This window comes from Chiloscyllium punctatum, chromosome 33 (genome assembly GCF_047496795.1).
Source record: "Chiloscyllium punctatum isolate Juve2018m chromosome 33, sChiPun1.3, whole genome shotgun sequence".
NCBI lineage: Eukaryota > Metazoa > Chordata > Chondrichthyes > Orectolobiformes > Hemiscylliidae > Chiloscyllium > Chiloscyllium punctatum.
In genome coordinates, this window is record NC_092771.1 from 10,345,073 (window position 1) to 10,371,071 (window position 25,999).

General features: G+C 41.9%; 1 protein-coding gene across 3 annotated transcripts in view; it reads right to left on the reverse strand.

The window, feature by feature from the left end:
* Positions 1-25,999, reverse strand: part of LOC140458418 (proline-serine-threonine phosphatase-interacting protein 1-like) — a 105,075-nt gene that overhangs the window by 69,814 nt on the left and 9,262 nt on the right. For all 3 annotated transcript variants that reach the window (XM_072552948.1, XM_072552950.1, XM_072552949.1), the window contains exons 2-3: positions 10,279-10,379; positions 7,858-7,932 (exon numbers count right to left, since the gene is read on the reverse strand). In XM_072552948.1, the coding sequence (XP_072409049.1) occupies positions 7,858-7,932; positions 10,279-10,379 (176 nt within the window). The remainder of the gene's footprint in view (positions 1-7,857; positions 7,933-10,278; positions 10,380-25,999) is intronic.

The following is a 25,999-nucleotide window of genomic DNA, read 5'->3' on the forward strand; positions in this document are numbered from 1 at the left end:
CCTATGGAATGGTGGAGCAGGTTAGAGGGACCGAATGGCCTACTCCTGTTCCTAGATCTAATGGTCTTATTGACTTATACACCAATACAGAACCAAATGAATGCCACACTGCGGAATGAAATCTCTCATTGGGAGGATTCTGGCTCAGTGTTCTGGAGGAAATCCTTCCCACAGACAACCCTAGATTGTTTGGAGTGTGTGGAATCTTGCTGTGTGCAAAATGATTGGCAAAGCACTTCAAAAAGGTGACTGAAATGATGGAATATTTTGAAAATATTCATTTCATCAGGTGGTGGTAACCTCCTGGCAGCACCAAGAGAAGATAGGGATAGAGGAGGCGTGTGCCTTCAATCATCAGATTTTCCTCATAGTTCCTGGCAGCTAGTTGAAGATTGATATTGCTACATGCCACAGATTCTGGTAATTTACATTTTTGCAGCATTGAAACACGATAGAGCAGAATGGCTTCGAAGGTGTTGGAGTCATGCGTTGAATAAGCATATGTTGACGTATCATGACCGGAACTGAATGTTCAAAGTGTGGCCTCAACCACAGTGTTAGCTCAATACCCTTCAACTTAATCCCCTCGGTTTAGCAACATAACCCCCCTTTTTGGCAACGGACAAACACGAGAAAAGGAAAGGAAGTTAGAGTAAAGCCATCAGGAGCCAGGATAGGTGGCAGAGAACGAGAACTGAACCCCTGATTGCCAGAATTCACTTTATACATACATATGGAAAAATTTTCGATGCAGACCTGCTCATTCTCGGCAATGCTGTCACTTCCTAAAGAGCTGCAGCTATAACCACAAACTGCCTTTATCAGTCGTTTTTAGAGCAGCGAGGACAGGAAATGAACACATACCCGATTCAAGAAATGTTCTACTGCTAAAAATTGACTCCTTTGCAATGTGTTGAACAACAGCGCATTGCAAATTAAACTCAAGTTGTCGTCAAGAGGGCCAGGAACCAAAAACTGGTTTCAGTACAAGTTCTGATGATCTGAACATGTGCAGATAAAACGATAAAGTTTTCTATTGGAAATGTTTAGATTAGGTTCCCTACAGTATGGAAACAGGCCATTTGGCCCAACAAGTATACACCAACCCTCTGAAGAGTAACCAACCCACACCCATTCCCCTACCCTGTATTTACCCCTAATGCACCTAACACGATGGGCAATTTAGCATGACCAATTCACCTGACCATGGGAGGAAACCGGAGCACCAGAAAGAAACCCACGGGGAAAAATGTGCAAACTCCACAGTCAGTCGTCTAAGGCAGGAATCGAACCCAGGTCCCTGGCATTGCGAGGCAGCAGTATTAACCACGGAGCCACTGGGTCATTTGTTATTTGTGTTGAAACTTCCATTTCATCACCAAATGAACAGAGTTCTCACTACTCACCACAACATGTTGCTTCATAAGGCCAGGAATGTGACAGCATTCATTGAAGTACTCAGTCTTTAAAAAGTCTTAAAATCTAATTGCTATTAAGTAATTGCAGGCTCAGATTAATAAGAGTTTAATCCTAGTTTGGTCAACAATCTTCTGCCACCCCAGCCCTGCAGATGAAACGGTGCATCTATAATCGGTGGGATTTCTGCAGTTTGCTGAACAAATTATTTCTTATTCAGACAAGGTTTGGTCTGGGTTGCTATGTAGTGAACAGAGTGTACAGGTTAGGTGGATTGGCCTTGCTAATTTGCCCATGGTATCTAGGATGTGCAGTAGGTGGACTGGCATGCTAATTTGCCCATAGTGCCAAATAATGTACAGTTAGGTCAATTGGCCATAGGGAGTGCAGGATTATGGGGATAGCATTGGGAGGCTGGGTCTGGGTGGGATGCTCTTTGAAGGTTTGGTGTGGACTCAATGGGCTGAGGGGCCTTTTTCCACATTGCAGGGAATCTAAATGATTGTTGTGTGGAAGAACATCACAAACAAAAATAAAGGACCTTGCCTTTCCATCCGCTTCATTTGGAAAAACAACAACGGACTGCACTATAGGTCTGCACTCAAATTAAACACACCCCATTTACATTGGTGTCCGAAACACTGTGGTGCAGAGGCTGATTTCTTTGCCTTTGGGATAGAGGATCCATGTCCAAAACCTACTCCAGGACTCTATGGCCCCAGAATTAAATGTTGTAATGTAGCCAAATAGGACGATGATCAGCCTACAACCTCTTTCAAATGTGCCCACAGCAGGCAGTCAGAATGGAGAGGTTCCCGATTGCTCTGCAGCTGCCACACCGTCCTGGTCAATCACTTCCCCCACGTTAGAAGTACTCCATTTGCAGCTTCTCACCGCGATCTATATTCTACAGAAAGTACCCTGCTTGCTTCTAGGGACTGACAGGTAAAGATTACAAGCTGACGGTTTTGTCCTCCCCTAGTTGTTGTTATGTAGTGCACCACCACTGAGTGAGCCCTGCATATAATTCCCAATATTATTAAAGAAAAGCGGATTTAGATTGTCTGGGTAATTATATGTGATGAAATGCACCAGCTATTCATAGAGTCCATATTGAATGCACAATGTTTTCTGTACGTGGTTTATATCTCATCACACAGAGACAATTACAAGTGTTCAGAATAAACTGTCATTTCTAAACTTTAAGAGCGGAGAGATGTTAAAACCCAGACTTTGTGCTGAAGATGCATATTAGGCTGAGTTTTCTCATTTTCATAATTTTCCTAACAGATCCAGATTTTCCTCTGCTGTGTACATTACGATGTTTACCATAGCTTCTGGTTTCTGTAGGACAGCACAGAGACCATCAGACACAATCTATGAGCTAGCTACATTCTTGTATATCAAATCACTTAGTTTTCCTTTCAATAAATTATTTCCTAATGTGCTGGGCTATTGCCCTTGACTTGACAGAGGCCTGTTGACAACAGTGACAAACTTTGTCCCTCTCAAGAGGGGTGGAGATATCAGGTTCATATTACTGCTGAGGGGCAATGCGCAAAAAGACAAAAGCAAGGCAGGGGTGTTGTGAGCATCAAGGTCAGTTCAAAGGGAGTGAGCAGTATGAGAGAGTGAGCAGGGAGCCAGGAGATAGAGCCTGGTCCAGTCCATTAGCTGGGTGTGTCCCCCTAAGCGCGCGCCCTGGAAGTGAGTTGAGATCTGCCATGAGTGTTCTTAGAGTCTGGCACATGTCCATAGGCAAAAGCATGTTGCTGGTGTCCATGGCCCATACCCTAACACATTAGCACTTGATATCCTATAGAGAGATCTTCTGGGGCAGGCTGTGAGCTGAATTGAACAGGTACACACCAAGGTTGAGCTTTCCCAATGTCTCACCTGTTTTCTGAGTTTATTTACGGTGGAAAGCTGAATATTAATGAGGCAAATTGGACTATCAAGATGTTTAACAAGCAATAATCTTCCATAATTGACAACTCATCACCGCTTAATGAGAAACTCAATACACCACAGATGGAGGAGATGCTCCTGATGTCAGGCTTGACCTCAATTCTGAAAAATCTTGCTATAGCTCACATTACTAAATACCCTGAAAAAAGGTTTTGTCTTTTGACTCAAAAAAAAAAGACAAAATGAGTAATAATACCTAAATCCATTTGTTAGGTTTCACTAGCTCAAATAGTAGAAATTAATCATTTATGGCTACTGGACTAAGCACTCCATTAGTTGGAGTCATAGAGAGGAAGATGAATTGTGTTTGGAGGGGAGGTCTCTCAGCTTGAGGATGTGTCTGCAGGAGTTCCTGAGGGTATTGTCTTAGGCCCAATTGTTTTCAGCTGCTTCAAATGACCTTCCCTCTATCACAAGGTCAGAAGAGGGGACGTTTACCAATGATTGCACAATGTTCAGCACCGTTTATGACTCTTCAGATACTGAAGCAGTCTACATCTAATTGCAGCAAGATCTGGACAATATCAAGGTTTAATCTGACAAGTGCCAGTCAATGGCCATCTCTAACAGGACAGAACTTAACCATCCCCCTTAACATTCAACATCATTACCATCACAGACTCCCTCACTATCAACATCCTGGTGTTTCCACTGACCAGAAACTGAATTGGACAAGGCATTTAAATACTATGGCTACAAAAACAAGTTAGGCCCAGGAATACTACTGTGAGTAACTCACCGACTCCCCAAAGCCTGTCCACCATCTACAAGACGGTTCAGGAGTGTGATAGAATACACCCTACTTGCCTGGATAAATGCAGCTCCAGATACACAAGAAGCTTGACACCATTCAGGATAAAGCAGCCTGCTTCACTGATAGCACATCCACAAACATCCACTCCCTCCACCGCCTGATGCTCAGTACCAGCAGTGTGTACCATCTACAAGATGCATTGCAGAATTTCACCAAGCCTCCTTAGACCCCTTCCAAACGCATTGCCACTACCATGGAGAAGGACAAGGGCAGCAACACATGAGATCATCATCTGCAAGTTCCCTTCCAAGCCACTCAGTACCCTGACTTGGGTCAAAATCCAGGAAATCCCTCCCTAATGACATTGTGGGTCAACCTACAGTAAACAGACTGCAGCAGTTCAAGGCGGCAGCTCACCACAATGTTCTCAAGGGTGAATAGGAATAGGCAATTTAAATACTCACAGCCCACATTCCATGGATAAAAGTTAGAATGTCATACTCTTCAAATTCAGATGAGAGAAAGTCAGCCCTGAATCCTTGGCTTTCCTTCCCACTTCAGAGGCTTGATCAGGAAAATCCAGGCTGACATTCCCATGTGGTGCTGTGGGAGTGCTGCACTGTTGGTGACATTACCTTTGAATGGAATGTTAAACTAAGGTCCCTTGTAGGTGACCAGAAGATGATCCTGAGGCTGTAACGCAAAACAGATTGTTGCCGGGCGATTGTCACATTGCCGGGGGCTGGCACAGATACATTCCTGGTTTCTGAGACAGGGTGAGAAAAACTTCAAACGTTGCAGGCCAAAGAAAAAAAAAAGTCCATTCATAGAGAACTGCCAGAGCAACACATTTGAAAAAGAAATCATGCAAAGTTTGACACTATTTCCCTTTAATGCACAAATTAACTTGGCATTCTTTGCGGAAGTAACAAGCACGGTGGATAAGTGGGAAACTGCAGGTGTACTTGAATTTTCAAAAGGCATTTGATGAAAGTGAGATTACTACATAAGATAAAGAATACTGTTTATGGGGTAGTATATCATGGATAAAGAACATGTGAGCAAACGGAAAACAGTAGGGATAACTGGATTTTTTGGAATTCACAAACTGTAACTATTAAGCATGTCACAGAATTATTGTTGGAGGCTCAACTATTTACCATGTCAAATGAGTTGGATGTTAGAAACATGGAGACTAGGAACAAGTGTAGGCCGCTTGACTGTTTGAGTCTGCTGTTGTTCAATATGACCACAGTTGATTCTCTCAGTTTCACGATTCTTGCATTCCATCTCCATTCCTCATGGTCTAAAAAATGAATCAATCTCTTTGACTCTACTCAGTCAGCCAGCATCCAAAACCTTCTGTGTTAAAGAATTTCAAAGCTTGACCAACCACTGAATGAAGAAACATTTCTTCATCTCTGAAATAACTCCATGGAGGCTGGCATTCTGTCACCAAGTCACCATTTATCTACACATTCACAGTACTTGACACTGGTCCAGCTCGGAGTGAACAGAACCTCTGACAAGTGAGCTGCAAGTGGAGAGTATTCCATCACACTCCTGACTTGTGCCTTGTAGATGAACAAGCTTTAGAGACAGCAGTTGTTATCCACTGCGGGATTCATAGTCTTTGACCTGCTCTAGTAACCAGTATTTATATGACTGGGCTAATTAGTTTCTGGTCTATGATAACCCCAGGCTGTTGATAACAGGAAGATTCCACAGTAGTGGAAATGAATGTCAAGGGTGGAATGAGAGATTCGCTCTTCTTTGAGATGAGGGATCGTTGCCTGCCACTTGTGTGGCACAAATATTAGTTGCCACTTTTCAGCCCAAGTTTGGATGTTGTCAGAGTTGCAAGTGGTGCTGAACGTTGTGCAGGTCATCACTGAACATCCCCATTTCTGACCTTATGTTGGAGGGAAAGTCATTGATGAAGCAGCCGAAGATGGTTGGGTCTAAGACACTATCCTGAGGAACTACTGCAGTGTCCTGGAGCTGAGATAATTAGATCTCTAACAAAAGCTACCATCTTCCTTTGTGTTGGATATAACTCCAACCAGTTCGGGACGGTTGAAAGAAAACAGTTTTTCCAAAAAAGATACTGAAAGTCTGAAATTCTCCCCCTAAAAGGCTAGCAGTCTGTTGAAAATTTCCAAACCGAAGTTGATAAATCATTATTGGAGCTATTACGGATTACAGAAATTAATGCAGTTGCTAGATTAAGATACAGCGCAGCAATGATCTAACTGGATGGTGGTAGAGATTCAACAGATTAATCACAGGTATGGGTTATTCAAAGAGTCAGAGTCATTCAGTACAGAAACAAACCCTTCAGTCCAACAAGTCCACACTGAGCATATTCCCAAACTAAACTAGTCCCACCTGCCTGCTCCTGGCCAATATCCCTCCAAATCTTTCCTATCCATGAACTTATACAAATGTCTTTTAAACATTGGAACTGTACCTGCACTCACCACTTCCTCCAGCAGTTCATTCCACACAGGAACCACAGTATGAAAAAAAGTTGCCCCTCGTGTCATTTTTAAGGTGAGAGGAGAAGGATTCAAAAAGATGTCCCATAGTTTTGGACTCCCCACACCCTAGGAAAAAGACCTTGGTCATTTGCTTTATCGAAACCCCTCTATTTTATAAACCTCAATGAAAGATCATCCTGTGATATTAAAAAGTTAATTTGCTTTGCTGACCTGCAAGAAAATTGAATGCCCCAGGGGTAGAGTGGTGTGTCTTTGTCTGATAGATGAAATGTAGGTTTACTTTCCCATCCCTTCCCATTCAGGGATAATTGACATTGATTTCTGAATAGGGGATGAAAACAATAAGAACATTACAGTTGCAATTCTGACTACTCCCTGTAGTTATATAAAAAATACAATTCACACCAGACTTGACCATTAAGGGATGATTTGCATTACATTGCTTCTGGAGGGGAGGTGGTCACTGCATTATATCTTGAGTGGCATGAGACTGTGCAGGAGTGACTGGGGGCTGTCTTGTGGACATGACAAACTGTGATGTAACGATTTTATAGAAAGGAAGGACTGTTTCCTTTGGTCAGAGAGAGCTTTTACCACAAACCTGTAAACCCTGCAAGGTGTGTGTGTTAAAAGTTCCTCCAGAGAGACCCCTGGACACACCTCGCAAGCGTGGCGTAGAGTGTTCAGGGTTTCTCCTAAGCTTGTACTGCATTGGTTTAATAAAATTTTGCTTGTTCACAGAAGTTGGCATAGTGCAGTTGCCGCAAGTGTGTAAGGACTTCAGGACAAAATGAACTTAACAGCCCCTCAACCTCATACATTCCAGTGAAGGAGTCCCAGCCTTTCCAAACTATTTTTATAACTCAAACTCTCCCTTCCTGGTAATATCTTCTGAGCCCTCTCTAATTTAATAATATCCTTCCAATAACAGGGCAGCGAGTGTAAGAGGCCTCTCTCTCCTGTTGAACCTCAGCATGATGCCTCAACTCCTATTCATGCAGTACAACATTCTTCCAATGACTGCATGAAGTTTCCCTCAAACGAGATCAACAGATTTCTCAACCGGTTATATCCTGTACAGAGAATTCCAGTCCAAGGTTATGAAATCTATTAAATAACAGCTTAAAGTGGCAGGCAACAAAGAGCAATCAGACACTGATAAGCACACAAAATATTTTCCATTTAGCATGACATGGCAACACTAAGATACACACTTACTTTATCTCCATTTGACCTCCAGCCTTACGGGCTATATGGACCAGCTCCTTCCCATATTTCTCTTCTGCATATGCCCTGCACAAAACAAAAATGCTTCACTCATTCTGATCAGGGATTTGGGGTAATGAATTGCCTCCACATATGGGACACCTTTCACGAAATCAAATATCCCAAAACGTACCTCACAGGAATGTATCCAGAAGATAGTCAACAATTGACCAAAGGGTAATCAAAACAGAATAGAATAGAAGCCCTATAGAGTTTAAATACAAATGAAGTACTGTTTCCTTTGTTTATGGACGGCTTTTACCATGACCTTGTAAGCCCCGTGAGGTGTGTGTTAAAAGGTTCTTCCAGAGACCCCCCCCCGGACATGCCTCACAAACATGATCATTTGGTCCATAGAGTCCATCTACTCAGACCCAGTCCCTACACGATCCCTGTTCACTTAGCCTGCACAATTCAGCATGGCCAATCCACCTAATCGACACATCTTTGGACTGTAGGAGGAAATGGGAGCACTTGGAAGGAAAGCCTTGAATACCCAGGGAGAATGTGTCAGCGTGGAGTTTGCAGACGCCCAAGGCTGGAATCGAACTGAGGTCCCTGGCACTGTGAGGCAGCAGTCCTAACCACTGAGCCACCGTGCCATCCCACCGTAGTCAAGGTTGCTTTGTTAAAAGACACTCCTTAAATATCATGAATTGTTTGGGGATGGAATTCAAGAGCATGGGTCCCCGCCACCGATCATCAAGTGAAGAAGGTGGGATTGGATTTTTTGAGGGTGGGAAAAAAAAGGTGTGAAATGTACAATATGCCAACGTTAGGGCAATAAAGATAACAATTTAGAGCTCTAGAGCTGAAGAATGTTAAAGATTGGGAGGGGCAAGGTTACGTATGAAAGGGTGACAATTTTGCAACCACAGTATTGCTTGAGTGGGTTCCAGTGTAGGGGTCAATCACCAGAAAGGAATTGGAATTTGGCAGCAGGGTTTTGCTGTTTATAACATTATCTGAGAGCAGGAATTGAATTTAAAAATCAGCAGTTTAGTGGGAACTGGGCTCTCATGGAAACTGGGAACTGGGCTCTCATGGACAAAATAAACTTGGCAGGTGAAGGAGAAAGACTCTAGTTTTATTCCAAAGTAGTGGGAGCCTTGGGAGCAAACGAGATTTTGAGAGACACATGAAGGAAATAATGTGACCAATACGACGGAATATGAGCTCACTCATGGTTGGAGGCACAGATTCAAAAGGTGACAGTAGGTAAATGTAAGAATAAAAATATAGCCAGGAGGTAACTTTATATTCCAGGATTAACCTAAAACAGCAAATTGTTGTGGTCCTATCAGATCTTACAATGAGTGAGTTAAATCAACCATGCCCCATAAATGTTCATAGCAAAGTCCTGTGGATGCAACGGAATAAAAAGATTGGGGTCATACCAAGGACCATAACTAGACTGAGAAAAATACAAGGCATGAACCTGGATTACTGCAATTTTCCAAATCTAGTGACTCCAAACAGAAAGTATTGGGAAATCATGTTGAGGTTGTACAGGACATTGGTGAGGCTTCTTCTGGTCCAGTTCTGGTTGCCCAGTTATAGGAAGGATATTATTAATCCGGACAGAGAGTTCAGAAGAGATTTATCAGGATGTTGCTGGGTATGGCAGGTTTGAGTTATAGGGAAGGGTGGGTCTTTTTCACTGGAAAGTAGGAGGTTGACAGGTAACCTTATAGAAGTTCCTAAAGTAATGAGTGGTATGGATAGAGTTCATTGTAATTGTCTTTTCCCTCGGATGGGGGATTTCAAGATTGGGGGCACATTTTTAAAAAGGAGAGGAGAGAGGAGAGAGATTTTTAAAAAAAAACAATGTTTTACACACAGAGTGGTTCTATTGTGGAATGAACTTCCTGAGGAAGTGGTGGATGTGGGACCATTACAACATTTAAAAGCCACTTGGATAAAATACATGAATAGGAATAAGTTATAGGCCAGGAGCAGGCAGGTGGGATTAGTTTAGTTTGGGATTGTGTTTGGGACAGACTATTTGGACTGAAGGGTCTGTTTCTGTGCTGTGAAACTGATGTCAGGTGGAGTAAAGACCAGGCTTGACCATTGTGAACATCAGAGTCACATTTTCTGTTTCAGCTCAGAAAGAGGAGAATGGAATGAGGAAATGTTAAATCTGGCTCCATTAGTATTAATGGACAACTGTTAAATTCTGAATAACTGCATCCCATCACCAGGGACCAAAACTTTGGAGGGGAACTGAACATAAAAAAATTAATTTTAAACTAAATGTTTTGGGAGTTAGGAACACAGTGGAAGGTTCCAGTTCCTCAATGCTGCAGCTGTTCCTTTATTTCCCCAATCTAAATAGTTGCTTCATAAAATCCAGGAACTCTGAAATCTTACCTCAGTCTCAGCAGTTCCTCCATGTCCTTGCACATTTTTCGGCCTTCCTGTAACCGCTCCAGTAAGACCTCGTGCCCAACATAACTGGTAAATTCTGGGCACTGTGAAAACAATGGATGGATTAGGATTAACAACATGTCCCAGTGTTCAAGGCCACTGACCCCCCACCATGTACAGCTCAATGTCTGTACACCCCACAGTGATATTGGGACAGCAACTTAATCCAGGTTCTCAACCACACTGCTTGCTCAGTTAAATCTACCTTGTGGAGATTCTAAATGCAAGATACAAGAACTGCCAGAGAGTTAGCTTTCTTCCCTGCACTAGCTAATCAACAACATCGAAAAGCTTGAAATGGCAGCAGAGGTACACATTGAAACACAAACAAAATTTACACAGAGTCAGATGTACAGCATGGAAACAGACCCTTTGGTCCAACCCGTCCATGCCAACCAGATATCCCAACCCAATCTAGTCCCAGCACCTGGCCCATATCCCTCCAAACCCTTCCTATTCATATACCCATCCAAATACCTCTTAAAATGCTGCAATTGTACCAGCCTCCACCACTTCCTCTGGCAGCTCATTCCATATACGTACCACTCTGTGAAAAAGTTGCCCCGTAGGTCTCTTTTATATCTTTCCCCTCTCACCCTAAACCTATGCCTTCTAGTTCTGGACTCCCAGACTCCAGGGAAAAGACTTTGCCTATTTACCCTCTTTCTTCATAATTTTGTAAACCTCGGAGGTCACCCCTCAGCCTCAAACGCTCCAGGGAAAACAGCCCCAGCCTATTCATCCTCTCCCAATAGCTCGAATCCTCCAACCCTGGCAATATCCTTTTAAACCAAAAGAGAAAATGCTGGAAAATCTCAGCAGGTCTGGCAGCATCTGTAAGGCGAGAAGAGAGCTGACGTTTCGAGTCTAACTGACCCTTTGTCAAAGGGTCTTTTCTCGCCTTACAGATGCTGCCAGACCTGCTGAGATTTTCCAGCATTTTTTTTGGTTTCAGATTCCAGCATCCGCAGTAATTTGCTAACATAGTTTTAAATCTTTTCTGAACCCTTTCAAGTTTCTTAATTCAAATGATGATAAAAATCAAGAGCAGAAATATACCATCCTGCCTTTCGAGGCTGTCCCACCATTCAATATAATTATGACTGATCATCCAACCCTGCTCCCACTTTCACCCCATACCCTTTGACCCTTCTAACCCTAAAACAGATAGCTAACTTCTCCTTGTAAACATTCAATGTTTTGGCCTCAACCACTTTGTGCTAGCAAGTTCTACAGGCTCCCACTATCTGAAATGCTAAAAATACTCACCTCTGTCCTAAATGGGCTACCCCAGATCCTTAGAGTGTGACCACTGGTTCTGGACTCTCTGATCATGAGGAACATCCTTCCTGCATCTACCCTGTCTAGTCCAGTTTGAATTTTATAGGTTTCTATGAAATCCGCCCTCATTTCTGAGCTCCAATTGATCCAGTCTTTCTTCATACATAAACATTTAAAATTGGAGAAGGAGTCGGCTATTCTGCCCTTTAAGCCTGCTCTGTCCATTTACCATGATCATGGCTGATCAAGTAAATCAAGAGCCTCTTTCTGCTTTTCCCCCATAATCCTTTGCTTTAAGCCAGAGCACTATATCCATCTCCTTCCTGATATTGTACAATGTTTTCGGGTAGTGAATTCCACTGGCTCACTACTCTCTGGATAAACAGATTATTCTTCATCTCAATCCTAAGCAGTTTATCCCATATCCTTCAATGGTGATCCCTGGTTCCGGACTCCCCTCTCATTAGGAGCATCCTTCATGCATTTACACTGTCTCGTCCTATTGGAACCTGTTAGATTTCAGAGATTCTCCCCTCATTTTTCTGAGCTCTCGTGAATGAAATCCTAACTAACTCAACCTCTCATCACGTTTCAGTCCAGACATCCCAGGAATCAATCTGGTAAACTTTCACTGCATTCCCTCTTATAGGAAGAACATCCTTCCTCAGATAAGGAGAGCAAAACTGCACAGTACTGCAGGTGTGATCTCACCAGGGTCCTGTACCATTGCAGCAAGATGTCCCTGCTCCTGTATTCTGATCCTCTCGCTATGAAGGCCAATATACCATTGCCTTCTTCATTGCTTGCTATATCCATGTTTACTTTCAGGGACTAGATATAAAAAGGACACCCAGGTCTCGTTGCATCTCCCCTTTTCCAATCTATCAAATCATTCAGTTAATAACCTGCCTTCCTGTTTTTCCTCCCAAACTGAATAGCCTGTTATTCACATTATACTTCAGCTGCTGGCACTTGTGCACTTGCACAGCTTGTCAAATCACACTGAAGCATTTTGGTTTCCTCCTCACAGCTCACCGCAAACATGGACAGACTGCATTTAGTTCTCTCATGTAAAATCTTTAAAATATATTTAGAGTAGCTGTGGTCCAAGCACTGATCCCCGTTATATCCCACCGTCCACTGCCACTCAGAAAACCACCCATTTATTCCTACGGTTTCCTCTCTACCAGCCAGATTCTATCCATGTCAGTACATGAACCACAATCCCAGGCACTTGAACTTTACATGCTAATCCTCTTCTGTGAAATCTTATCGAAAACCTTCTGAAAGTCCAAGTAAATTCACATTCATTGGATCTCTTGATCAATTCAACTAATAGCTTCCTTGAAAAATTCCAACAGATTTGTCAAGTGTGATTTCTCTTTCATAACTCCAAGCTGACTCTATTCAATTGGCATCAGTGTGGACTTGTTGGGCCAAATGGCCTGTTTCCACACTGTAGGGAATCTAATCTAATCCAGTCACTGTTTTCTCAGGTGCTCAGCTATTGGATTTTTAAAAAAATATAATGGACTCTAGCATTTCTCCCCACTACCAATGTCAGGCTTAACTCGTCTACATTCAGTTTTCACTCTCCCTGGTTTTCAAATCATGGCCTTACATTAGCTACCCTCTAATCCCTAGGAACTATTCCAGAGTTTACAGAAATTTGAAAGATGACCAACGCTTCCATGATTTCTAGGGCCACTTCCCTAAGTGGTTGGAATGTAGATTGTCTGGGTCTGAATTGATAGTGTGGAATTAGAGAAGATAAAATGAGATGCAGATTTAATTTGCTCACATTGTTTGAGGGATTAGTTGCACATGTTCGTGCACGTGTGCATGCATGTGTGATATGGCTATTGTGTTTCTTTACAGCATTTCCCTTTTCAAAATAATTCCCCATGACAATTTGAGATGTCCAGAGGGTACTGGTAAAAATACTATAAATATGCAAAAACCTTTGTTACATCTGTTCCACTTTCTAAGAGTGAACCCCACAATCTCAAAAATCAGTTAACTGGGCACTGAGCAGTTATTGAGTCTGCCTCAGCTCCTTATTGTTTAATTGAAACAGTGGACATCCACCTACCCATTTATGGAGAGGGAAACTGAAAGAGAAAAAAAAAATAGGGAAGTTACACACCACTTGGGAGATACTTGAGGTTCTCCTCCTCAAACCACCAGTTTGATTCATCAAGTTACTTTCCCCTTAGCAACCACCAGTGAAAACCAACCACGAGTCACAAATATCAGGTTATTCACTTCTATTACAACAGGTGTTCTTTTTTAAAAAAAAAAGAAAATTTTCTTAATACTAGAGATGCTGAATTGCTTTAGAAGCAAGTGGACATGGATTTAGATGTTTCTGATTTGAATGATAGCACCTATAAACTTACATGGAGTGCAGTTTCACCACAATTACCATTAAGCTTCACAGAGGGTGGTGTGTATGGAATGAGCTGCCAGAGGAAGTGGTGGAGGTTGATGCAATTGCAACGTTTAAAAGGCACATGAATAGGAAGGGTTTAAAGGGATATGGACCAAGTGCTGGCAAATGGGACTAGATTAATTTGGGATATCAGGTTGGCAAGAACTAGTTGGGCCAAAGGTTCTGTTTCTGTGCTGTACATCTCTATGACTCTAACTGATTAAGTTGTAACCAATGATGATTAATGTATTATAAATTAGTGACATTTTTGTGCATTAACCATTAAAACTACTTTACTGACCCAGATTCAAATTTGTTCAAAATGTTGATATGATCAGCAATCTGCATTTCGGACAATACGAAACTTGAGACAATTTTAAAGTTAAGCAGAATGGTTTTTCCCATGCGTTTCCTTCCCTATCTCTTGGGCAAGCTACAGCTTTTCACCCCAGCTGTTGCATGACCCCAGCTGTTGCATGACCCCAGCTGAGTCAGAGAAACAGAAGTAGGCCATTTAGTCTTGCAAGCCTGCTCCACCATTCAAGTTAAAAAAGGGCAGGCAAAGGCCTCAAATGGTATTATTGTTGGATTGTTAATCCAGAGACCCAGATGGTGGTTAGAGACCCGGCTTCAAATCCCACCACAGGAGATGGTGGCATTCGAATTCAATAAAAAGTAAATCTGGAATTAAAAGTCTAGTGATGGCCATGAATCCACTGTCTATTGTTGGAAAAACCCATCTGGTTCAGTAATGCCCTCTGTGACTCCAGACCCACAATGTAATTGACTCTTAACTGACCTTTGCCCATCCCTAGTTGCCCAATAAATGCTGCCTAGCCAGCGACACCCTCATCCCATGAATGTACAAAACAAAAAAAAAGATTGCGACTGATCCTCTACCTCCAATTTCTCTTCATACCTCTTGATGCCTTCAATATTAGCCCATGTTGGCATTCACTTGATGTCCACACATGCCTACCTGCCAGTAGGAGTCACCTGGCACCAGATCAACAGCAGGAACGCAGAGTAACTCCAAACATGAGTGAACCTGGAGACCCTCAGAGTCTCTATAACTCTGATGTTACTTGGGTGGGTATTCTCAATTACCAAGCTATCCACTTAAAAAAACCTGAGAAAGGGGGCAAATGACTAAATTCTCTTGGAGAGGAGGGAGGGAGCAAATCTTTCTAAATTGTGGAGATTGACAAATTTGATATTCTTCCATTGATCTTGTTGCTAATTGCATTCAATTTGGGAAGCAGAGGCCGAGGAACATTACTGCAATTAAATAGTGAGTCATAAAGAATTGTCTTGCAACTGCGGTTTTATAATGGTCTCATCACCCACTATTTTTAGAAAAACTCAAGAGGCTGTTGCACAAACGCTACTGAAGGAACAGGAAGGGCAGGGTTACGGTGATGGACAATCCCTCAGCTTGATAAGCAGCAGATAGCTGCCCATTCTGCAGGCTAATCAAAACTATGACCAGAGACAGCTCTTAACTGGGGATTGCCATTCAGGATTGAAGCTTGTAATGGGTCTACCTGAATGAAGTAGTGAGCATTGCATTCTACACATATCACCTCATGATGGCCTCCTGCTCCTAATTTGTAAGAACTACAATTAACCAAGTAATTATAGGCACAGACTCAGACTGAAAGCACGTTTCTAAAATATGTTAACATTGGGAAAATATGGCTTACTGCAAAAAAAAAGATTTCCAAAATCAACTTCCAATTGTAGAACCACGTCTTGGACAGCAAGGTGGGAGTCTTGAGGCGAGTGACCCAAGGCCTATTTGCATCTAATGCCACCTTGATTATATGCAAACTTTCTATTCTCCCATGTGCCAGAAACAAAACTAGACAACAACAATTCCCATCAGGAAAGTCAGGATGAGTACTAAGCTCTCGTTTTCTCCCATGGGCCTCCATTTTGGACAGTCAGTCAGAGATATACAACATGGAAACAGACCCTTCGGTCCAACTCATCCATGCTGACCAGATGTCCTAACTTAGCTCATATCCTTCCAAGCCCTGCCTATTCATATACTATTCAGATGCCTTTTAAAAATGTGGAAATTGTACTAGGCTCCACCACTCCCTCTGGCAGCCCATTCCACACACGTACCACCCTCTGCATGAAAACGTTGCCCCTTAGGTCCCAGTTATATCTTTCCCCTCTCACCCTAAACCTCGGCCCTCTAGTTCTGGACTCCCTGACCCCAGGGAAAAGACTTTGCCTATTTACCCTATCCATGCCCCTCAATTTTATAAACCTTGATAAAAGGTCACGCCGCAGCCTCCGACACTCCAGGGAAAACAGCCCCAGCTTGTTCAGCCTCTCCTGTAGCTCAGATCCTCCAACCCTGGCAACATCCTTGTAAATCTTTTCTGAACCCTTTCAAGTTTCCCAACATCCTTCTGATAGGAAGGAGACCAGAATTACGTGCAATATTCCAAAAGTGGCCCAACCAATGTCCTGTACAGCTGCAACATGACCTCCCAACTCCTGTACTCAATGCTCTGACCAATAAAAGAAAGCATATCAAACGCCTTCTTCACTATCCTATCTACCTGCGACTCCACTTTCAAGGAGCTACAAACCTGCACTCCAAAGTCTCTTTGTTCAGTGACACTCCCTAGGACCTTGCCATTAAAAAAGGTGTATAAGTCCTGCTCTGATTTGCTTTTCCAAAAACACTGCATCGCGCATTTATCCAAAATTAAACTCCATCTGCCATTCCTCAGCCCATTGACCTATCTGATCAAAATCCAGTTGTAGAATTGGGTGATAAAGTGTGATGAGGTCCCCTTCAACAGAGAGCATTTTGCTCCAAATTTTATCCCATTCAGTCAGCATGGTGTGTTTGTCGTTAGGTAGTAGCAAGTGGTGGTTTAAGGGGAATTATGCTTACTCAATACCTTGTTAACAGACCAACTCTACTCATTACGATTTAGCTTCCTATCTTACCAAGCTCACCAAACAAGCTCGGTGTTGGGAAACAAAGAACAGAAATGTGGGAGAAATTCAGCAGATCCAGCAACATCTACAGGGAGAGGGGAAAAACAGAGTTAACATTTCGAGTCCAGAGTTGTTCTCTCCACAAGTGCTGCTGGACCTACAGATTTATTCCTGCATTTCCTATTTTCATTTCAGAATTAAAGCGCCCACAGGTGTTTGTTTTATTTCAGACACAGAGAAAACTTGACGTGGGAACCAAAACGGGTCCCTGATGGATTGCTCCGAATGTTGGCCTTGTTCGAAACAGGGTGCCAATATCGCAGGGCAGGCTCCAGAGGGACTGGTGACACACAAAGGGACATGCACCCAGCTCGTGGGCTGGACCAGGCTGCATCTCTGAATTAGTTTAATTGCCACGTGTACTCACACGAGTACAGTGAAAAGTTTACATATCACCACTTACAGCACCATCTTAATACAAGAGTACTAGATACACATTCTTAAGAAAAAACCCAGGAAGAAGAAAAGAAAAATAAATTAATAAGAGTCTATCATTACAGATCATAGGAACAAGTTAGAAGAATAGATAAAAACGTTCAGAATAACAGTCTTTCCAACCCAGACCACACTAGCACCTAGCTTCCAGTAACTGGAAGAGATCTCTCCAGTGCCTCAATGTGCCTGCGCCAGACCCACCAATGTAACAGTCATAACACTTTAAGGGCCATCTCTTCACTGCTGAACCCACACTCGCCCCAGAACCAGGAGTCTCCAATTCCACTGTTGCTGCTACCTCGCACCTCCGCTCGCTGACAAAGCGCCTCACTCTTTCATTGCATTGCCTCCTCAGCTAAAAGACTTGAGGTCATATACCTGCTGTCTTTATGTGAAGTCTAATGCAGACACAAAGTCAGCCAGACCAGCTGTGCTTGTCTAGATGCACAATGGCTTTTTAAAAACAATGGTACTGGCAGCAGGGACACTGGCTACTTTCAGGTATTCCAACAGTGGTGAGCTATTCTGGGTACAGCGAGTGGTAGAATGGGGCTAGAATCAGGAGAGAGGAGCATTGTTCAGGTGGGGTAGGGTATGAAGCAGGTTTGACAAGAAAATTCTCCAGGTCTCAAAGAAAAACTCTTCATGAAACCTGACATTTAACCCAAAAAAAAAGTTTCAGCCCAAAGTCTCCAGCAAGGTGGGAAAGTGACAGAGGGGAGCTCAGGCTATTTGCAAAAATATCTTCCCTTGATACGTTCCATCCTGATATTTTTTCGAAAGTAAAAAGTATTCTGGTGAGTGTTTTGAAACGGATGATGAAATCATGGTATTCAAGATGGTTTACACACTGACACCAAGATATCATTACACACTGCACTGAAACATGCTAGTTTGGTCCATCTATCAATGCTGATAATACTTCCAAATCAGCCTCTAACCTTCATCTGACTTATCAATGCATCTCTCTGCTCCTGTGTGTTTACCCTGCTTCCTCTTTATACGCACCATATTACATACCTCAACCACTCTGTGGTAGCGCACTCAATGCTCACACTATTCATCAAGTTATTTGTAGCCAGCTTAGAACATAGAACAGTACAGCACAGCACAGCACAGCATAGTCTTCTAGCTATGCTCCCAGTTCTGGTCTCCTCCAAAGCAGTTTATCTTTCCCCCCCCCCCCCCCCCTCTTAATTCTTGGGATGTGGGTGTAGCCAGCAAGATCAGGAGTTTTGGCTCACCTTTAATAGCCTTTGAACAGAGTGGCTTTTTACAAAATTTACTATGAACAGTTTTAGTCCCCTTATCAAAGCAAAGATATACTGACAGGCCAGAAAAGTTTCATTGTTTTTTATCCCCAGTATGGAGTGATTTTCTTGAGGATAGTTTGAGTAGGTGGAGTTTGTACTTATTGGAGCTTAGATCACTAAGAATCATAATGTTTCAATAAGCTTTCTTAAATGTTGGATAGGATTGTGTGGAAAGGTTGTTTCCCCTTGTGGCAGAGTCTGGATCTTAGAGTAAGGGGTCATCCATTTAAGATAGAAATGAGGAGGATTATTTTTTCCCCCTGAGGGTTGTGAATCTGTGGAGCTATTTACTACCAAGGGTTAGGTCATTAAGAATATTCAATGCAGCAAAAAGGGAAATAAAGGGTTATATAGTAAAGGCAAGAAGTGGACTTAAAGATTATTAATTCAACCATGATCTCACTGAATGACCAAACAAACTCAGAGCAAAGGCCAACTTGTGCTTCTGTGCTTTATGGTCTTAGTTCAGAATCACACATTGCTGTGGGTCTGCAGTTGCATGTAGGCCAGACCAGGTAACAATGATAGATTTCCTTCCCTAAGTGGGGTTGATGATTTTACGACAATTGATGTCACTCACAGTCACAATTACTAAGACTAGTTTTATATTCTGGATTTATAGAGTCTCCTTGCATATTAGTGAGGCGTCCAGATTGGTTCTGGTGGAGTCAGTGCTTACTGCTGGTTATAGAGCTAACAGCTTTGCACTAAACAACCCCCTTACATTGGTTGGGTCTGCCTCAACCAGTTCAGAGATGACATGGCACACGACTGAAGCCTGTGGAAATTTAACCTGGGCTTGCTGGCCCAGGGGTAGGAACACCAGCACTGTGCTACAAGAGCCCCTCTGCTTTTGATACACATGCAAGTATTTGCAACACCACCACTAAAAACAACATCTAATGACCTAATGTAGATCTCTTCCAATCAATCTGTTCAATGTTATTGTATAACTCTGGAGCAGGTGGGTTCGGAATCCAGGCACCCTGGCTCAGAGATGGGGACACTACCATTGTGCCATATGAACCACCCCCACCCAATTTCTTTGGATACACATGCAACTGTAATTAATAATCAACACCTATTTACCTACATACCCTGAAATACTGAAGGTTTAACATCCAGCAGAACCTATTGGGGCCCCGTGACACAGTAGCAGTTTCCCATTGTCTTGTTACTGACTCCTTCCTCATGTTTTCAGTATTACTTGCTAGTGGGGCTCTTTTGGTATTGTGGTAGTGTTCCCACCTCGAGGCCATAAGCCTGGATTCAACTCCCACCTGCCCCAGATGTGTAATAATACCACAAACAAAAATTGCGAGAAAAGCTCAGCAGGTCTGGCAGAGAAATCAGAGTTAACGTTTTGGGTCAAGTGACCCTTCCTCAGAACATGATGTATGGCATCTGCAGTTCTTTCCGTTTTTGTTTAGAGTGTAACAAGATCTTTGAACAGGTTGGTTAGGTAACTTCCTGCTACTATTGTAATTGGAGTTTGTTGAGACAGGGAGAGAAGGTTTATCACATTAAATTAAACATATGCAGTGAAATACATTCTGTCACCTCAAACATCAACGTCTTGTGGTGCACTGGTTCACAGTTCTAGTTCTATTCCAACATCTAATAACCAAGGAAGGTATGTTCACCACATTTGCGAAATAGGTCAAGTATTCACCTGCAAATTCTTCAAAAACAATCCTCAGTTGGTTAAGAGCAGGCAAGATTCCTACTTTGTGGTTTGACAGCAATCCATGGCTCCAGACTACATCAAGTGTGTAATAATGCATATTGTCACCGCTATTCAAAAGACTCAGTAAAATAGAACACACAGATCTATCTTGCTATTTCCATTACTCCATCCAAAGGTGTTCATTTGAATGGAGTGCTAAAAATAATTTTAGATTAGTGGCTTAGAGGGATCTAAAATGTCCAAGTTTGCACACGATACAAAGCTGGGTGGGAAGTTGAACTGTGAAATCTTTAGACTAGAGGATGAATAAACAAAATAACCGACACTCATTTATGACAAATATATCTATGTTTTTAATATACACAGCTGTTCCATTGAGGGTAAAATAAACTTGTTGAAATAATTTATTGATAAACTAATAGAACCCTTTTTGAGGATCACTATCTGCCTTTATAAAAGTGAGAAAGAAGCTCCAATGAAGAGCCATCGACACGTGAAACATTAGCTCCCTCTCCATGGATCCTGCCTGACCCACTGTGATCTCCAGGACTTTTTTTTTCTTTTCAGAAAGAAGCATGTTGGACCAAATTTGGATTTTTAACTAGAATGGAGCACTTGAAAGCATTCTCTACTCGACAAAGTAATCATGTCTGGAGGAAATTCTATAGTTTTTAACTTCCTAAATATTGAACCTTTGTTTCATCATCCTTCTAACTGTGTAAACCCAAGGGAGGTGTGGGCTGTGCATCTTTTATTCAAGAAGCAGATTTGATGAGCCAAATGACCTATCCCCTTTTTTTTCCAAAAGATACTTTTAATATTATGAGTTCAAAAATAAACTAACCAATTAAAACATTCCAACTATGAATTTGGATAGTGTCTGATTTTAGAGACAGCTGGTTTTTTTATTAACACTCCCCAAGTAGGCAGAATATGCCACTCATGCCTGACACCAGATAACCGAAATAACTGCTGTACTCTGAACTCAGTCATGTCAGGAGATTCTTGGGACCACAGAAAAACTTCATTAAACATTCGTAAAAAGAGCAGACATTCCCACTTGACTAACGGGAGTCCCTGGCTTGTGAATGATCAAACTGGAGAAGGTACCAAACACATCGAGATTTCTTGGAGAACACATAGAGGTGATGTTGTTCAAGCTTCACAGGATTCAAACAAACCTCGAAATAACAACCATCTGGCTCTTGAAAGATCACCTGCCGTGTGTGTGTGTCAGAGTCTTCACTCACACATTGGGCTTCTTCACCAATGGTCTCACCACCAACTGAAGACTCCTACTTTGGGCACCATTAATACAACAGCCCATTGATACCAATATAGAAGAATCTCAGTGGAATAAAGTGGTGGGGAAAATAAAGGATACTTCATCCCCTGCAGCCAAGCTGAATCCAAGAGCAAGTCACTGGTGAAAGGAATGTTCTTCCAAGATTTTATAACCTTTCCAGGGTGAGCTTTGCAGTGCCACCCTCACTTCACATGCTGTGTAAGTTGGTTGTGAAGCTCTCACAAGTTGCATTGCAATGAGCTATGTACTGCAGGGGCACTTTCTCCAAATGGAACCTTTAGGGGCTTTTAACTATAGTTCTAATAAATGTATGACAGGTACTTGACTCCACAACATCTGGGAGTATGCTGAAAATTTTAAATTGTAATCTTACTGATGTCATAATTTCCTGTTTATTAAGGAATGTGATTCAGTTGGGCCTGACACATAACAGAAGTCACATTTTGGAGGTAACATGTTGTCAGAAATGTTTCCTTATTAGCAACTGACGTATTTTCTGGCTCTGTGACATAAATAGTTATTAATTACCAGATATAATTCTCATTACAGGAATTTATTCTTTTTTCTCCTCTAGTCATACAGCACGCAAAGAGACCCTTCTGTCCAACTCATCGGCGCTGAACAGATATCCTAAATTAATCTAGTCCCATTTGCCAGCATTTGGCCCATATCCCCCTCAGCCCTCCCTATTCTTGTACTTATCCAGGTGCCTTTTAAATGTTGTAATTGGACCAGCCTCCATCACTTCCTCTGGCACTTATTACACACACACACACACACACTCCACCCTCCTGTTTCTCTTTAATTTCTATTTTGTTTTATTCCATCTTGTGTTTCTAGATCTTTGCCCACAATTTGGATACTAAGAAATTTGAATTTAGGTTACATCTCAATCCACTTTCCATTCACTCAACTGTTTGAGAGTGGGGCAGTTTTAGATGGTGGTGAAAATTTCACATACACAATTGCACATACCTGAACTGCGTTTTCTATCCAAAGATAGGGCAGTCTGCAACCATGTCTGTGATATCTATCAAAACATACATACAGTAGCACCTTGACTCAAGAACTTAATCCGTTCTGGGACCCAGCTCGCGAACTGAATCAATTTTTCCATTGTTCGGATATTTCTGGAGTCTTTTCTCTTTTTTGTCTCTGAGGTTGGTGATGCCACAAGAAAACAATCCAGAGAAACTTGTTTTTTTTTCTTTGTTGCAGAATTTTCCAAAAATGGGACATCACATTGTCATTTAAAATGTCCACTGCTCTGTTGGTCACAGTTTTGTTAGGGTGATGCCTCTCAACAAAAGCCTGCACTTGACTATTTGTTTGTAGCTTGAATTTTGTACGTACGTTGAAGCAAAATTTTACGTACAATCCTGTTCGTAAACCGATTTGTTCATGAATGGGGTCGTTCGTATGTCGAGGCGCTACTGTACTATTTCTGCGTTAACAAGTTGTCTATTTTGTTACAAATGCTGCATGCACTTGGATACAGAACATTTAACCGTGTCTTTTTACTGTTTTTGCAACCTCTACAGTCCAAAATACCGTATCATTAGCAGAAGCCTCCCTTTTGCTGATTTCTAATTACCAACTGGCTAAACTGTGTAATATCTTATCTTATCTTTTAATTCACAGGCAGCTTTTGTGCAAGCTGAGTGCTTTGGCAGAGAACTAAGTCATGGCTTCTCACGATGTTTAGGCACCAGCCAGCACTTGCTTTAAAATCCAAAAATTCCATCCTTCTTTGATTCGTTTTGTACGTGGATTCGGATGGCTTCACGACTAACACATTTTACATCTTGACGATTTTCAAGTACCAACTCAGAAACACTTTTTTTCTGATTGTGGCCACTTGCTAAGTTTACCTCCGGCACACACTCTGTTTAGCATTGTCTGAAGTTGGTTTGATATCTATCTCTCTCAAGTTTCTCCCAAGTATACAATTCTCTTGCTGCTACACAGTTTATTTGTCTTCTCTGCAACTTCAATAACTTTCAGTTTAAACACTGCTGTATCTATTTTTTTGTTCTGGAGGGCATTTTTACATAATTTCAGAACCTCTACTAGGTATAAGAGTGTATTCCATGAGTGCTTCTGGGAAGCTGAGCTCAGCTGAGCTGCACTGTAGGGATTTGGATTCTAATTTTAATTCAAAGGGAGGTTGTCACCTGACTCTGACCTGATGCATCTTCAAATTTCACTCTAAATTGGTGTGAATTGTACATCAAAGCACAATAGCACAAAAAAAAAGGAAATTCATTTCCACATCGTAACATTTATGTGCAAGATAATACCTTGAATCTCAAATATTGATCTGTTATCTGTGAAGAACTAGGGTTGACTTTTACACGAGGTATATGGAAACTTTTTGGCTAAAAATAGACAGTCGGCTTTTACACCAGTGCATACAGTAATTCATGGGATGTGGGTGTCACTGGCAAAGCCTGTCCCTAATTGCCCTTGCTGGAAGATGATGGCTCAGGTCATCAGATTATTACCTCTGAAGCTATGCTTTTGTAATTTATTTCTGGTCTGCTTGTACACCTCCCAGCAGAACTTTTTTTTTTAAAAAGTCGTTTCTATGTCATTGATGCTTGGACTACAATGACTGGATTCTCTCCAGTTTCGGACCTGGCACCAGGCAGGCAACATAACTTTCTCGTCTCTTGACTGGGTATAACTGCATGTATTACTAACCTAGCATCTAATGCAGTGACTGCAACTTCTAGAACAGATGATAATGCTGGTGCATGGAACATTTTCACAAGTTAACAGTTAAGGGTGGGTAGAGCAAGGGCATGTTATAGATGACAAATCTTTCTTCAGTTTGTTCAACTTCAACAATGTTGTTAATTTAAAATCATAGCTGCCCCACAGCTTCAAATTTTCTGTTTCGATACTAATCATCCATACACCGAGTACATTTTGTCAGTTTTGATCCAAGGTTATAAAATGTGCTTCACAGCCAAAGAAGTGTGATTAAAATGTAGTCAATGTTGGGGTGCCAAAAACACAGCAGTCCACTCATACTCAAAGCTCTCACAAATATAGAAATGATAATGACCATACCATTGGTTGCTAGTGATGTTAGTTGAGGTTATAAATAAGGACCAGGACACTGGGGAGAACTCCCCTGCTTTTAAACATAATTCCATAAGATCTTTTACACCACCTGAGGAGATAACTAGTGGCTTTAGTTTAGTATCTGGGAGGTGGCTCATCAGACATTGTGAGGTGACCACTCCACAAGGTGCAGAGCTTTCCCAGCTGTAGCACAGCTAGTGCAGGATGTAACCCACATTGTTGACTTTATTCTGATGACTTTAGTCATTGAGCCAACAGTGCGAATCCAGCCCACAGGCTAGAAGCTTTTCTGCTAAAGTATCCGCAGGATGTTTGTATTCTATCCCTTTTTAACATCCTGAAGACCTGACCTCTAGATCTGGCCAATAAGCTTCATAAAGACATAGACAAATAGAGACAGGAGTCGGCCATTCTGATTCTATGATTCCGACCTTTTGAACCTGCTTCCCCATTCGACATGAATGTGGTTGATCAGCCAACTCCTTATCCTGTTCCATGTTTGCTATATACGTTTTTACGAGGAAAAAAAGCTCACGTCACCATACGTTAAGATTGAACCTTATTCATTCATCACATCTCAGGGCCATTACAAACTGCCTTATTGACAGAATCACTTTTGAAGCCTTGCCCTGTAAACACACAAATACATGCAACCAGAATCCACAAGCAGCCAGTAATTTGTAATATCCACTGACCTTGCGAACAACAATATACATGCTATAACTCCAATAATGTTAGCCTAAATTACACTGGATATTAATGCTCAGCTTCTAGAGTGTGCATCATATCTATAAATGTTCTAATTCAGAGTCAAAAGGTGTCACTAATTAATTCAAAAATCACATGACACCAGGTTATAATCCAACAGGTTTATTTGGAAGCAATAGCTTTCGGAGCGCTGTTCCTTCATCAGGTGGATGAAGGAGCAGTGCTCTGAAAGCTAATGCTTCCAAATAAACCTGTTGGACTATAACCTGGTATTGTGTGATTGTTAACTTTGTACACCCCAGTCCAACACCAGCATCTCCAAATCATCACTAATTAATGGCATTGTAGAGTCAAATGTTAAATGAAGCACTGTAAAGTTTGCTTGAAGA